Source organism: Platalea leucorodia (genome assembly GCF_965183815.1).
Source record: "Platalea leucorodia genome assembly, chromosome: W".
Classification (NCBI taxonomy): domain Eukaryota; kingdom Metazoa; phylum Chordata; class Aves; order Pelecaniformes; family Threskiornithidae; genus Platalea; species Platalea leucorodia.
Window position 1 is genome coordinate 41,227,243 of NC_138859.1, and position 14,282 is coordinate 41,241,524.

Below are 14,282 nucleotides of genomic sequence, written 5' to 3' on the forward strand. Positions count from 1 at the left end.
CACAAGCTGAAACATGGGAAATTCCACTTACTTAGATATTAGGAAGTTTTTTCCCCATGAGGATGTCAAACACAAATAGGGGCCATGCTTGGGGAGTGGGGTGGGTTGGACTAGAGACCTCCAGATGTCCCTTCCAACCTATATCATTCTATAATTCAATAAATGCCCATCATCATCCCCTTGTTTTCTTGTTCCTCTAACTAAGCTACTAAATGTCTTAGGAAGCTTTAAGGACTTCCTAAGCTATGGGACAAAGATATTAGTACAAACTACTTTCAGCTAGTTTGAGCAAAGGTGGTTGGTTTTGTCTCAGAAATATGCTAGTTGTACTCAGATCATCTGTACTCACATCCCACCCACTGTGGGGAACAGCAACTTCCAGCTGGAAAGAGAGAACAGCTTGGGACAACATCTTTTTAAACACCACTCCAGCTAGATCTGTGAAAGTATGTCTGACTATGCCCTAAACTTTAGTAGTGAAGACAGCTCTAGATTTTGGGTGCATAGTATTTCCTTGGGAAAACAGTTCTGTTCATAAAATTGTTCAGAATAAACTGTCAACAGCACCACATTGTAGTCAAGATTTTTTTTTGTTGTTTTCTTTTTTAGTACTGTTAGGCTAATCCAGTTATTGGGGAAGAATACATACAAAGGTATTTAGTGAAATCTGGAATAATATCAGGAATAACAGCATCAAGCCAACACAGCAACTCTATTTGGCATACCATACAGTGCCAGAAATGGATAAAGGTTTGACTGCCTTGGTTCCTTTGTGGAATAATAATTGGCTTTATATTTGTGATGGCTTTTGGCACAGTTTAGATTGTTGTGGGCTATATGACTTTTTACACATTAGAAGTGATTGCCTGAGGTGAGGCAAATTAAATACATTTAAAATAAATTGATACAGAATGTAACTTACTTGATAATATCAACATTGTGCAGAAAAATCACCTTGCAGAAGTAATAAAAATGGTAGTTTGATGTGTAACCCATCTTATTCTGCTGTCTTCTTACAATACCTTGCATTTCCCTGAATTTCCACCATTTCTGCCATATTGTATGCTATGGGATCTATATTACAGCACTGTGGGGAGGTTGAACTAAACTTCCATTTATTATTTAAATGATTAAGCTATTTTAATTAGTATTAACAATAACAGAGGCTGAATTCTGAACATTCTTTCTGGTAACACTGTTGCTGAAAAAGAATCTAATGATATGACCAAATACTGTCAGTCAGGATGAAAGAAGATGTCATTTACAGCTCTTTCTCTAACAGATGTGTGCTGGAACTAAACCCACTCAGTTTCAACCAAAGCACCGGCTAGGACAGGAAGTCTCAGTCTTCAAACCAATTAATTAGGAGGATTTTGTAAATATAAATCTGGCTTGTCATCAGGGTATAAAGATTTATAGTCTTGTCTGGTAGGATTCATTGCAGGAGCCAGTATTGTATTTGTAATAAGCTTTTGGACCTTAGTTGAAATAAACTGTATGAGATAGGCAACTGTGGATTATAATGCTCATAAACTGAACTTCCCAAACAAAATAAATTCAAGCTCTAGGAGGCAGCTTTCCTATCTTTTTTCTAAGCTTTATATGAAATACCTGTTTTGATCCTGGTATTCCAAGCTCACTTTAATGTTCTAGCATTCTGTTACTTGATGGGTCTTCCCCAATTAAAATAGCCTTCTACATTTTTAGATGCAAAACACACTGTCTGGAACACACATTAGAGATCCATGAGAAACATGGCTTGATATGATAGAGACTTTATTCTTTGTTATTCAGATTAAGTACGCTGAAATAAGTTAATGCTGCAAATATTTTCACAATTTTACTAAAGCAAAACTTGCAGTAGTAGACTTTAGTGGTCATACATTAACAGCAATGAAGACCAGATGCCAAAGTCTTCTTGCTCCTAACAACCCCATTTTAGCTAGCTAAATTTAGAATGGAAAATTATTCTTGATATTTAAATTAACATATTATATTCTGCAGTTATTGGAAGCATGAACAGCTATTTAATCAAGTTGACACCTCAAATAATAGTCTCTTTTGCCGTTTGTGAAACACTGTTTTTTACTCCTAATACTGCTATATAAATATTAACTGTCTTATTTAAAAGGCAGAAGTTGAAATAATTTTTCTTTAAAAATCAATAGTATTACAATTTAAAATATTTAATTATATAAACCCCAAAACAATTCAAATGTCAAATGTTTGTAACAGGAAAACAAATTTATTTATTTCAGAAGACAATACACAATTTTGTTTTGAAAAACACAAGAAAACTAGCCTGAGTTCATGTCTGAAATATTCAGAAAAATCCTACTGTCTTTAGTATGTTCCAGTCATTATTTTTAAACAACACACTAAAAGTTAATATATATTTTTATAATTATAAAAGTTTCCTAGTTATTATACAGTACACAATACAAATTGCCCACAAACTATTATTTAGCTCCTTCCAATTTTGAGAGGACATGAGATACTAAAAGATTTAGCATTTCTCACAAAAAAAAAATCACATCAGGAAATACATATTTACAAAATCAAATACATTATACAAAAAAACTATCGAATTATTCTGTAAAGATGCTTTCCTTAAATAATTAAAAAGTGTGTTCAACTAATTCAAAAACTGCAAAACAACATTACATTATATCACATGTACAGTCTACAAAAAAGTTGCTTTCTTAATTTACATAATGTATGCAGTAAATAGGAAAACAAAAGTTCAGTTTCTCCTAGTGTTATTAGATTTCTGTGCCTGTGGGACTGAATAATGATGTAATCTGCCACTTACTAAGTGAAATTTAAATGATGGCACTTTAAAAAAATACAGTAGAAAATAAATGGAACCAAGTAAGTTTCCTAGAAGGTAAGAAAGCCCTGAGTGATGACAGAATTATTGATTGGCAAGCTCTAGAATTAACCTAATTACTGTTTATCACCTGAGGCAAAATTTCCCAAGTGTTTGAAAGGCACTCAAAGTTTATTCGATAGCCTCATTGGTTATTACTGTAAATCCAAATTTCCAGTGAAGATGATAAACTTGCTTTGGTACAAAATTATATTTTTCTGACATTTTAAATTGCTTTATTGGGTTACTTTAATATGATATTTAATGTTTAAATACAAAACAATCACTTTAACAATGTATTTGGGAACCCTTTAGTATTCTTTGTGTAAAAAAAAATAAACCAAAAGGAAAAAAACCTCCTGTCGATATCAGTGAGTCAAAAGATACTGGATTAGGTCCCTGGTAAACACCAGTTAAGGTGAGGTCATCCCTCCACAGTCTTAATTCTTTTAAAATATTTATTATTTTAGAGTAAAGTTCACCCAGTGTTGAAAATTCTTGCAAGGCATTTGCACCACAATCAAGGAAGCACTTAAGAACAGAAGAGCATTTCCATGATTCAGATTTAAGTGAGGGTCATTTTGATGCCCATAGTCTTGTTATGGACTTTCTTCTCTACAATGAATTTTAGCCTTAATAATCAATTTACAAGAACAACTTTTACCAAATGTTTAATTACTCAGGGCTTCCAATCCCAACATTTTAATTGCTGGGTTTCTTTTTTAAAAGAAAAAAAATCAGAATAAACCAAGAAAGTTTAAATTATCAAACTAAGGCATATTTTCCTCAAATAAAAACTAGGCAGTCACTTTGTAAGTGGCTTTTACTATTTCTTAAGTAAAATGGGTAAATTAAACTCAGGTCTGCTGGCATATAAAATCACTAGCAGCAATGTTCAAGGCATGCAAACTGGGAAGCATTTACAACAAATTATGAATAAAATATTGTTAAATTAAAACCCTTTGAGTATTGCATTTTAATTATGCATGAATTTGCATTAACTGACAAAATCTTTACAACTTACTTGCACTATACTATTGATATAATTCCACTAAACAATGTAATGAGACTTTTTTTTTTTTCACTCAGCTAGATTTGAATAAATACATCTGCACCTAGTGTTGCTGATTGATTGTTACTGCAAGGAACCAGTAGAAAAGCTCAGTTAGGTGGTATTTCTATCTATAATTTTCAATAACTCTCTACTCGCATCTGAACTTGTTCCCTTGTTCTGGTGAGTGCTACTTGTAAGAACAAAGGACTTTTTCAACACAGCAGAAGGCAGGTGCAATTTCTAGGTGTTTTTTTTTTCTTTCTAAATTCTGACATTCAATAAGAGTCATCCAAACTGCATCCCTGTAGAGGAAGCTGAATCTAGTACCACTGTCTTTCCATTAGTTCACATCACAGTGACTGAATGTTAAAAGTAATATGAACACAACAGTGTCCTTTTTGTCTATTTATCATATAGACTGCAGAAAATTTGATTGCAAACATACCAAGGGTTCTGTAAAATTCATTCTCTTGTTAACTAAGCAGTTTTGGTTTTATTTTTAAAGATTTTCATTTACAATATGAGAGTATTTTAATATTGCCCTAAAGAGATTTTAAAATAGTACAAATATATTTTTTTTCTAAACCTCCATCTTGTAAAGGCATCTTAAACAACTTATGTCTGTAGAGTCAAATATTTGATTTCTCCAGATATTTATGCAATTATGAAAACAAAATAGCAAAAGTAGTTTTGCACCAGACAGCACATGTTGATGGCAGTGAATACTTTAGCCTAAATCTATTGAGCCTTCTGTAACAAAACCATTTCTGTCTAGTATGCAAGTATTTAATTTAGAAATTAAAAAAAAAAAAATTCTACAAGACAATCAGCTACTTAAATGTATAGAATATTTTCAGTGGTCTAATTAAATTACCTAAAAAGTGTATCCTTACAATGCTCAAAGGGTTAATGCAAGGCATTACATTAAATTAATTTTCTAAGGCTAAAACTAAGCACTTTGTATTTATGCTTCTATTCCTGTTTTGTTGGTTTTTTGTTTTTTGTTTTTTGGTTTTTTTTCACCAAAGTAGCAAAGATACTAGAATACCATTCATTGACCTGTTTTTAAATCACAGACATGATAATTTTCCTGTTCTACAGACAAGGCTGCAATTTTCAGAAATTTATACTGATCTCTCAAATGAATGTTTTAAACTCTGAAATCACTGTCACATGAAGTACCAAAAATACTTACATTATTAAAAAAGTTAATTTTTCACCAATTTTTGTTCATGACTATAAAAGGTTATTTTATTTTGTAAAACCACTCTATAAATTAAGTTAGATTGCAATGTAGCTCTAACTAATATAAATGTTTTTCTAAACAATGCTGATATCATTTGGTGAGAAACACAAATATATCAGGTCAGGTCTCCTCCTGTGGAAAATATTTTGAACAGAAGCAGTGTTTCAGACATTTAAAAATGCTTCAGTTTAAATTAAAATGTTTTATAGACCTATACATTCCTCAGTGACAGTACACCAGCACATTATTTTACACATTTGTGAACTAAAGGCAGAAATGCTGTACATCATGATTTTGTAAGTAAACAATTTAAAGAATATTCTCCAATTTTTTTAATGGAACATCATTAAAAAAAAGGTGCACAAAGCATGCTACAGTACAATAATAAAACACAGAAATAGATAACTGAAAAGAGGGATTTTTTAAAACTGATTTACAATGAGAAATATGAAAATGTACCAACAACTTTTCATAAATATAAGACTTGTAAAAATTGGGCTCCGTGTTTTGAAAAAGTAATTCAGCAATACCCATTCCGCCACAGTGTTCACTAAGTTATTTGTGCTAATAAGGGAAGTGTCTCTAAAATAATTATTTTGAATTTCACATCAAGATTGGGTAAAATCCACAAATCATATGAGCCCTTATCTTATAATGTCTAGCCAGTGGATGCTTGCTACAGATCTTTAGAGCTCTGAAAGAGTTAAGCAGGCTTCAGAGTGGCAATTCAGCCACATGCTACACACTACATAATTTGGACTGTTATCCATTTCTCTGTTCTTAAATCATTAACAATACCCATCTATTAACAAATATGAAAAGTATGTAAATTGTTTCATATGTGTACGTTTGATCAAAATTGCAGTAAATTTAAAAGCAAAGCACAAAAATCTCAAACCTGTAAGTATACACAGCAGCTTACAGTAACTTAATTCTTTAAAATATTTGTTAAAGTGGGGAACATATTACTTAAAAATTTGAGAAAATAATCATTTGATAAGCATAGAAATACAAACTCCATTCAGTTATCTGAATCAGGGATAGTTCCAATTTGTTTTGATAACTGCTATTAGAATCCATGATATACATTCTATCTTTGTATGCATATATTTTGTTTTCTTTTTGCACTACATGAACAGTGATCAACTGTTCAAAATATCAGTCAAAAGATATTCAGGTCCCACCTCTTCTTAGCAATCTAGATTCACATGTTACAACCATACTTTTCTCTCAACAACAAATCCAACATTCTACCAATAAAGGACAATGATAAGAAAACATTTAAGGTTTGTCAACACAAAATTTGAAACCAGGCAATATAGACCATCAGTACAGCATAGAACACCCTATGTTAAAAAAGAAAAATGCTGAATATTTCATTTTATTTTACTTGTTAAAATCTTATAATGCAAAATAAAAGGGAGTAAATGTTTATCATAGGTTAGTTTTTAGGATTTTTGGTGAAGGGTGCTGTTTTCTAAGGGAAAAAAACAGGATACAGTGATATTTGGGAGAACAAAATCTATGAGGATTCAGTGTACAGGTGAATTTAGAGATAAATGAACATAAACCTCATTTGCACTTTTTGCCGAGACAAAAAAAAATATCTACTGACATCAGTAGGAATTGTGCCTACATAGAATGGAGCAGGATGAGTTGGCCTCCAAGTTCTGCTAAGCAATTTACAAATAAACATGTACACCAAAAAATGTTAGGACATCTTAGTTGATCTGTAACTGTTCTTGGAGCATATGAAAGCTCTAGCAACAAATTTCTTTGCTAAAAATACACTGTTCATTTCACATGCTGTTCACTCATTTGACTTTAAAAAAAAAAAATCAATCCACAATCACACTAGATAAAACAAGAGACTCCCTAAATTTTTTATACAGTCCTTTCTGTAAAATTCATTTTTTTATTCTCTCCTTCACTTTTTTGCTTTATTTATTTTCACTATTTTAGCTTAGCAAATCCACATGTCTGCTTTAAAAATAATGAAAATGTTTAAAATAATCAGAAAAAAATCATAGATGTTTAATGTCAATTAATATGGACTGTATAAACTATCACTATAATATGTAATCCTTAAAACATAGCATCAGGCTGACACCCTACCACATATACAAATTGAAAATATGCGCTGCATTATGTACCTGCTCATTTATTTAGTCTGACTTTTTAAAATTAAAATCTGACAAGTGTTTAAAAATATATAACCATGCTTATGACTAGGGTCCATTTACTTTTTTAACAACATTTGAAGTTGGTATTAAAGCTAGTTTTGCTTTTCAAGTTCCAAAGCAAATTTTTTTTGTAATAAAGTGAAATTCAGCTAGAAACAAGAAAAAATATTTTTATTATCAATTTTAAGAGGGATATTAAAATCACTTAATAATAAACCTCCCTTTTATTTCTTTGAAGACTATGTAACCTGCCCTTAATACTTAGGAAATTTGAAAGTGACAGGCACACCTTGTTGAATAAATTTTAAGAGCTATTAAGAATAACAAAAAATACTGAATCTTAGCTTCAGTTCTGTTTAAGGCACCATGTAATAGCCGAGGTACAATGATCCCTGATGTACATTCTTAAATGGCAATGGTCCATCTAGCCACCTATTCAAATTCAATGCAATTGGGAATAAATACAAGTGAGGTGTGCCAGTTACACTACCTTATTAAATTTTTGTAAAAATTTAAATTCACTTTAGTAATCAGGAAATATATTTTGAAAAGTAAACGATGCAGGTTGCTACATTCCTTACATTCTATAAATTATCATTTATGAAAGCAGCAGATTGAACTAGTAGTAGGAAAAGACCTGGAATAGAAGAAAGTCATCCAAAAGGAATGTTTTTCTGTATGTCCGGTTCAGCATAAGTAGCATGTACACTTAAAAAAAATCAAGTCACTTCTTTTCTGGTTCAGTTTCTATCAACTACAGTACCACTCAACAACCAAAAGCATCTGTGCAGTGGTCTCAAATATAGAATCAGTAGTGTCCAAAACCAGAGGAACTGGCATGCAAATAAAATCTGGAGCTGTTGATTTTAAAGGAAGCTTGTATTGTTTACATGGTGATCAGGTAATTAGGTATGCCTACAGTGCACACATTACCACATTGTTACAATTCTATCACTCATTCTGCATTTGTAAATGCAGTGAAAACACTTCTTCCTTACAGGAAGAAAACAGTAGATCTTCCCAATCCTCCAACATTATGATAAAAATACCCCTTGAATGCTCACAATTTCATCAAAATAGTGTCTTCTAGTTCTGTTCAATGAAGAGCACCTTTTATAACAAATTTGATACATCTGCTGTCAAATGAGTATGCCTCCAGTATAAGTCAAAGAAAGTATTTCTTTTAATATTTCATAGAAGTGCATCTAATTAAAAACCTATGTATATGAAATCATTATGACAAATAATTAACATTAAAATATTTTTAAACTATAAAAAAAATAAGTTATTTTAATTTTAAGAGGACAAAAGCATTGACATTAAAAGCTTGGCAAAAATCTTCCTTGACACTTGAAACTAGGAAAACGCATAATATCGAGTAACCAATGTAAAATGATTTTGCTTACAAATTTGTTTTAAACATCTGGCAAAATGCATACACCCATTTCATTTCACAACCCCAATAAAAGTTAATGATGTTCAGCACAGCTAAAATTTGATAAGTCAGCTTTCAGACCTATTCTCTTCCCCCCCATGTTAAGTCCAGCATCAACAGGGCTAGTGTAGTTGGGGGGGCACTTCAATATTAGACTGCAGTATATGTATTTCCAGTAGCACTGCATTGTCTGATAGTCTGAGTATTTGTAACAATGTGCTCATTATGAAGTGGGTTCAGGAGGCTCTGCTCTACTCCACTCTCAAGCACTGGCTGCTGCATGCAGCCCACCTGAAATGCCTGGTTTAGTTCTGTTTTCTCCCTCTTGGCTTGTGGCTCTCCATTTTCATCCAGCTCTTCTTCTATTTCACTTTCAACTTCGCTGCCCTCATCTGCACAAAAAAAAAACAACCACGAAAAAATAGCACAAAGGGCCCTAAGTACAAGGGCCTTTATTTTGCAAATAACATGAAATATGAAAACACAGGGAAGTGTAGCAACCTGATAAAGTAGAAACTGAAAGCTCACCATTTTATTGGGAAAAGTCAATAAATACTACAGATAAATAGGGTAATGAACTCTCTCTAATGTTATCTCATTTTACTGATAAGGAAACTGAACTGAAGAGAGGTTGACTTGCTCCAAATCATACAACCAGTGTAAGAATGGAGAACAAATTAAGCCTTCAATCTACAAAGAGGGCATAAACTCATTTTTTACTATATCCTTCAGTAACAATTAGCAAGTTATTTGGCAAGTGCTTGGACTCAATTTTGCCATCTTCACTTATCAAACCCATCATTCACTACAAATATGTACATGCTCATCATATCTTCCTTTTTCCAACTGTCCATCCCTTTCAACTCTCTCACCAGGATATACAGCTAAATTCTGGGTGAAATTTTGAAAATTTCTTGTGTAAATAATAAACATTTTAAAAAAGATTTTCCTATTAAGAACCTAGAGTATTCTAGTCATTATTATATACTATATATCATGTATAGCATATTGTACCCATATAATAGTAATATACACATAATTTAAATTATGATACAGCTTTAGATTCCGCTTTACTATATTTTCAAAAAATAAGGACTTGTTTTGCTCCAAGAGACACATCAGTTTTATATAAAATTATACATATGAGAGATTTGACTGCTTACCTTTATCCATATTTCCAGGGGATATAGCATTTAAACCACCAAACTGCAAAATAAACAACAAAAAGTGTGGACACAGTCCTACACAAACATGACCTTAGATTATCTATGATGAAGCCAGTACTATGCTCCAATGGCTTGTGGCTAGTATGAAAGTGCATGCATGTGACTGCAGTCATATCCATAGTATACCAGTTCATTTTCCATTCTATCATATACATGTTCATATTAAGGAAATTAACATTAAAATAAAAAAATCATCAGCAGTTAAAACAATGGAATATAAACTTAAACATATGTTTTTGCTTTTTTTAGGGTGACATGTCAAGGCCTTTGTTGCTTTTGAGTGAGATATTTCTGATGTAGAATGCCAGAAAATATGACTGGTGTCCATTTTTAAACTGCAATATTTTAAACAAAAGCTCTTTTAAAAGTTCCTCTGAGAAGGTGTGTCACTAAAGGCAATTATAGTGTAGCAAAACTATATGTAAGGTAAATAAATGGCACCACTGAAAATAGGGTTTATGGTTATTACACTGTATTCTGCTAACTAGTTTACTTATACAACAAACAAAGTGAAAAGTTGCTCACAAGTAAAAAAAATGCAACCTTCCTTCCTCCTTCCCTTTCCCTGAGTTATCTACCCTTCTCTTAAATGAGAAGCAGCAAAGCATAATTTGATGAGTGAATCTCAAATGAAAGGAGTATGATATTTAGATAAATATATTTCTAACCATACCTGATTCAGTCCTTTTCAGAAATACAGAAAGATAAAACTTCAGTGAACACTAAACCAGCATAAGCAGTAGCAGCCCTATCCTTCCAGGTTCCCTCACATATACTCCCTCCTCACCTCCCCATACCCATCCTTTTACCTTGTGTTCACATGGCCATGCAAAGAACCATGACAGAACTGACCCAAGAAAAAGCCCCACAATTTTAATGGGGTTATTTTGCACATGATGAATTCTCTGATCCAGTTAACCACAGTACTGCCTGTGTACTTGTGCCAGCATCAATATCCAAAGCTAAGGGGATGGGAGAGGAGGAGACAGAGTGTTTTTCTCAGCTGCAAAGCCAGTTTATACCAGCTTCAAGTGTTTGTCAAACTAGCCTTAGTCTTTCCCATTTTATTTCAACCACAGTCAGTAAATGCAGAGAAACACAAGCAGCCATGCATTTAATGAATATTTACAACATCTCCCCTGTTCCCCTCTCACCTCTAAAAGCTTTAGATTACATATTTTCTGTCTAAGATCATATTCATCTTAAGTTTACCAAAACATTATAGGAAGTCCCACAGTACACCAAAAACATTACATTTAACATATACCATGTCTGTCAAGAAAACAAGAATGTAGTAATACTATGCTTTTGCAATACTTTGCTATAAATGTAATGGCAGAGTTTAATCAAATATCTAATCAGAAACAGTCATTTATTTTTTCTAAAACATGTCATATCAAGCAAACTACAAATTAAGCCAAGACTCTCCATCTCTATGAAAAAGTACATATTTTTATAATATTTAATGATACTATTTAATATATCCTGAGGGAAGAATGATATATCAAGTCATGCAAGGTGACTTACAACTTATCAGTAAGCTAAAACATGATATAATGATCGTCAAGTATAAAAACATTAAGCTTCAGTCTGGTGAACCATCTATCATATGTCCACATCTATCTATTGTCTAGCACTTTAGAAGTACAATTCCTTGATCATAACTCCTAAGATAATGTGAATTGTTAAGCAACTCACACAAAATTAATGGTTAGGTGAGCTACTGAAAAAAAAAAGGTCTGAGGTAAACTTCAGTTTGCAAATACCATGGAAACATATAAGACACAGTGGTTCTGAATTGAGACTTTTGCTCTGTTTGTTTTAAACAAAATACATTGAAATATAGGCATGAAAATATGCCATGTCCCAATCCTGCAAGTACTTCTGTACTACTTTAATTTCATGCATGTTGTTGTCAATTGGCCCTGGTTAACAGCCAAGCACTCATCCAGCCGTTTGCTTACTTCCCCACCCCCCGTCCAGAGGGAAGTGGGAGAAAATAGGAAAAACTGGAGTGAGAAAGCTCATGGATGAAGATAAAGACAGGGAGATCACTTACCAATTACTGTCACAGGCAAAACAGACTCAACTTGGGGAAATTAACTGAATTTATTGCCAATTAAAATAAATAATTACTGATTTGAGTAGTGGGAATCAAAAGCAAAAAAGAACAAAACATTTAAACACTTAAGGAAAACATCTTTCTTCCCCCTTTCCCAGGCTCAACTTCACTCCAAGCACCTCTCTTCCCCCTGTGTTATTGTTGCAAGTTACACTCAATCCCTTCAGTGAGGCAATGGGTGGTGCAGGGGGGCTTGTGGTCAGTACATAGCAGTTTTTCTCTGCCACTCCTTCCTTCTCACACTTTTCCTCTGGTCCGGCGTGGGTTCTCTACAGGCTGCAGTTCCTTTGGGAATATCCCTCTGCTCTGGAGGTTCTCCACAGGCTGCAGGAAATATCTGTTCCACCATGGAGCATCTCTTACTGCTCTGACCTTGGTGTTCCCTCTGCTGTTTCTCTCTCTCGTTTATTTCCTCCTCCTGTGCCTGTCTGGTGTTTTCTGCCCTTTCTTAAATATGTTTTCACAGGGGCACCCAAAACTTTGCTGATTGTCTCAGCTTTGGCCTGTGGTGGGTCCGTTGCCAAGCCAGCTAGAACTGGCTGTGTCCAGCACAGGGCAGTCCCTTACCTCTTCTGACAGAGGCCACCCCTGCAGCCCCTGACCTGCAGCCCCCCCGCCAAAGCTTTGCCACGTACAACCAATACACATGAACAGTACCATTGAAGCAAAACTAACTTCTGCATGTGAGCCACCCTTCTGAAGTCAATGGGACTACTCATTTGTGTAAATATTCATATTGGAATTTTAAGTATGTGTAAATATGTGTAAACAGATCCCTGAAAGCAATTTTCCTATTATTTTTATTATTTTCATATAAACTATTTAGTTTTCCAGAACTCAAAAAAGTAGTTTTCTACCTAGTAGGTTGATCTGCTTTTTTTTTTTTTTTTTTGTTGAGCTAGCTTGTTTGCAGAGAATCGGTGTTAAAAGTCATTGTGTTTTTAGTACTCTGAAAAACAATCGGCCAAGGAAACATGGATTAAGGTATATAACCCAAAATTGAAGATACCAATGTATTTGCAATTCAATCTGCAACAGTTATATTACAAAATATCCCATAGCTCCATGTAAATGTTAAAAAAAAAAATTGTAAATGCATATCCAAATTGTTCACTAAATCCACCAATCCATTGTCTTGCATATTATCTTACCTCTCCCATAACTGCGATAGGCGTCTCTCCTGTTGCCTGAGCAACACGATGTTCTACTAAGTAAAACATGTACTCATCATAAAGCAAGCGGATCAGATGAAAAGAGCCAAAGCTAGCAGCACTGCGTAAGGTTAAATCTCGAATCACCATTGAGCTATTTAAATATGGGGAAAAAAAATTATGAAATAAATATCACAATTCTTTAATAATTTATTCATATGGAATATGCACTTCAAGAATAATATTTTTTAAAGTAATGCTATCCACAAACAAACAGCTGATTTATGGTGTCTTCAGAAAGAAATGTCTGGGAAAGACAAATATTTGCCTCTCCCCTTTTTCTGAAAGCACGGTTGGAGACCACATTACACAACTAGAAGCTAAATTTTCAAAAAGACAGGAAGGGTTTTGTTTTGGTATATGCACAATTACCAATATGCAAGCGCATGTAAAAACTGACCTTAGTGGAAGGAAGTTCTTTGTTAAAATTTTAAATAATAAAATTGTATTAAGATTATTTAATTTTAAACAAAGTAGTCTTTCAAAATATTGTGTCTGTTGTGCTCACATTCCTAGTTCAAAGGTTTTAATTGGTATGATTTTTAAACTTGTAAAATTTAAATAAGTTTGTGTATACCTTATAATAGAGAAATGCAGATTGTGGATGAAAACATCCGTATGATACTCTCAGAAAGTAGATGCTACAATGTACCATTTTGAAAAAAAAAACTAGCTTTACTATGATAACTGATACAGTAGCAGATGACATGGAATATTTGTCTTGATGTTCTTTTTACACATTAAAAAATATTTTGTTTTCCCTACATAATAAAAATAGAAGCCATGGTATTTTAATAAATAGTATTAAGAACATTGGCTTTAAAATTGTATAGCTATTAAATCCAAAATGTTTCATAGCATGTTTCCAAATCAGGATAAAATTCTAACCTCATTACACTTGCACAAGGCCTTTAAAATAATATACAAGGATCATTT

General features: G+C 33.1%; 1 protein-coding gene across 2 annotated transcripts in view; it reads right to left on the bottom strand.

Moving 5' to 3' along the window:
• Window positions 1-8,937: 8,937 nt before the first annotated feature.
• The window catches only part of LOC309601527 (transcription factor RFX3-like), a gene marked incomplete at both ends in the record, with an annotated part of 103,451 nt that continues 98,106 nt past the window's right edge, over window positions 8,938-14,282 (bottom strand). The window contains 3 exons of one of the 2 annotated variants that reach the window (XM_082334572.1): window positions 8,938-9,179; window positions 9,951-9,993; window positions 13,287-13,440. In XM_082334572.1, the coding sequence (XP_082190698.1) occupies window positions 8,938-9,179; window positions 9,951-9,993; window positions 13,287-13,440 (439 nt within the window). Of the gene's footprint in view, window positions 9,219-9,950; window positions 9,994-13,286; window positions 13,441-14,282 lie in introns of both variants that reach the window. The other variant, XM_082334571.1, reaches the window with a different exon arrangement.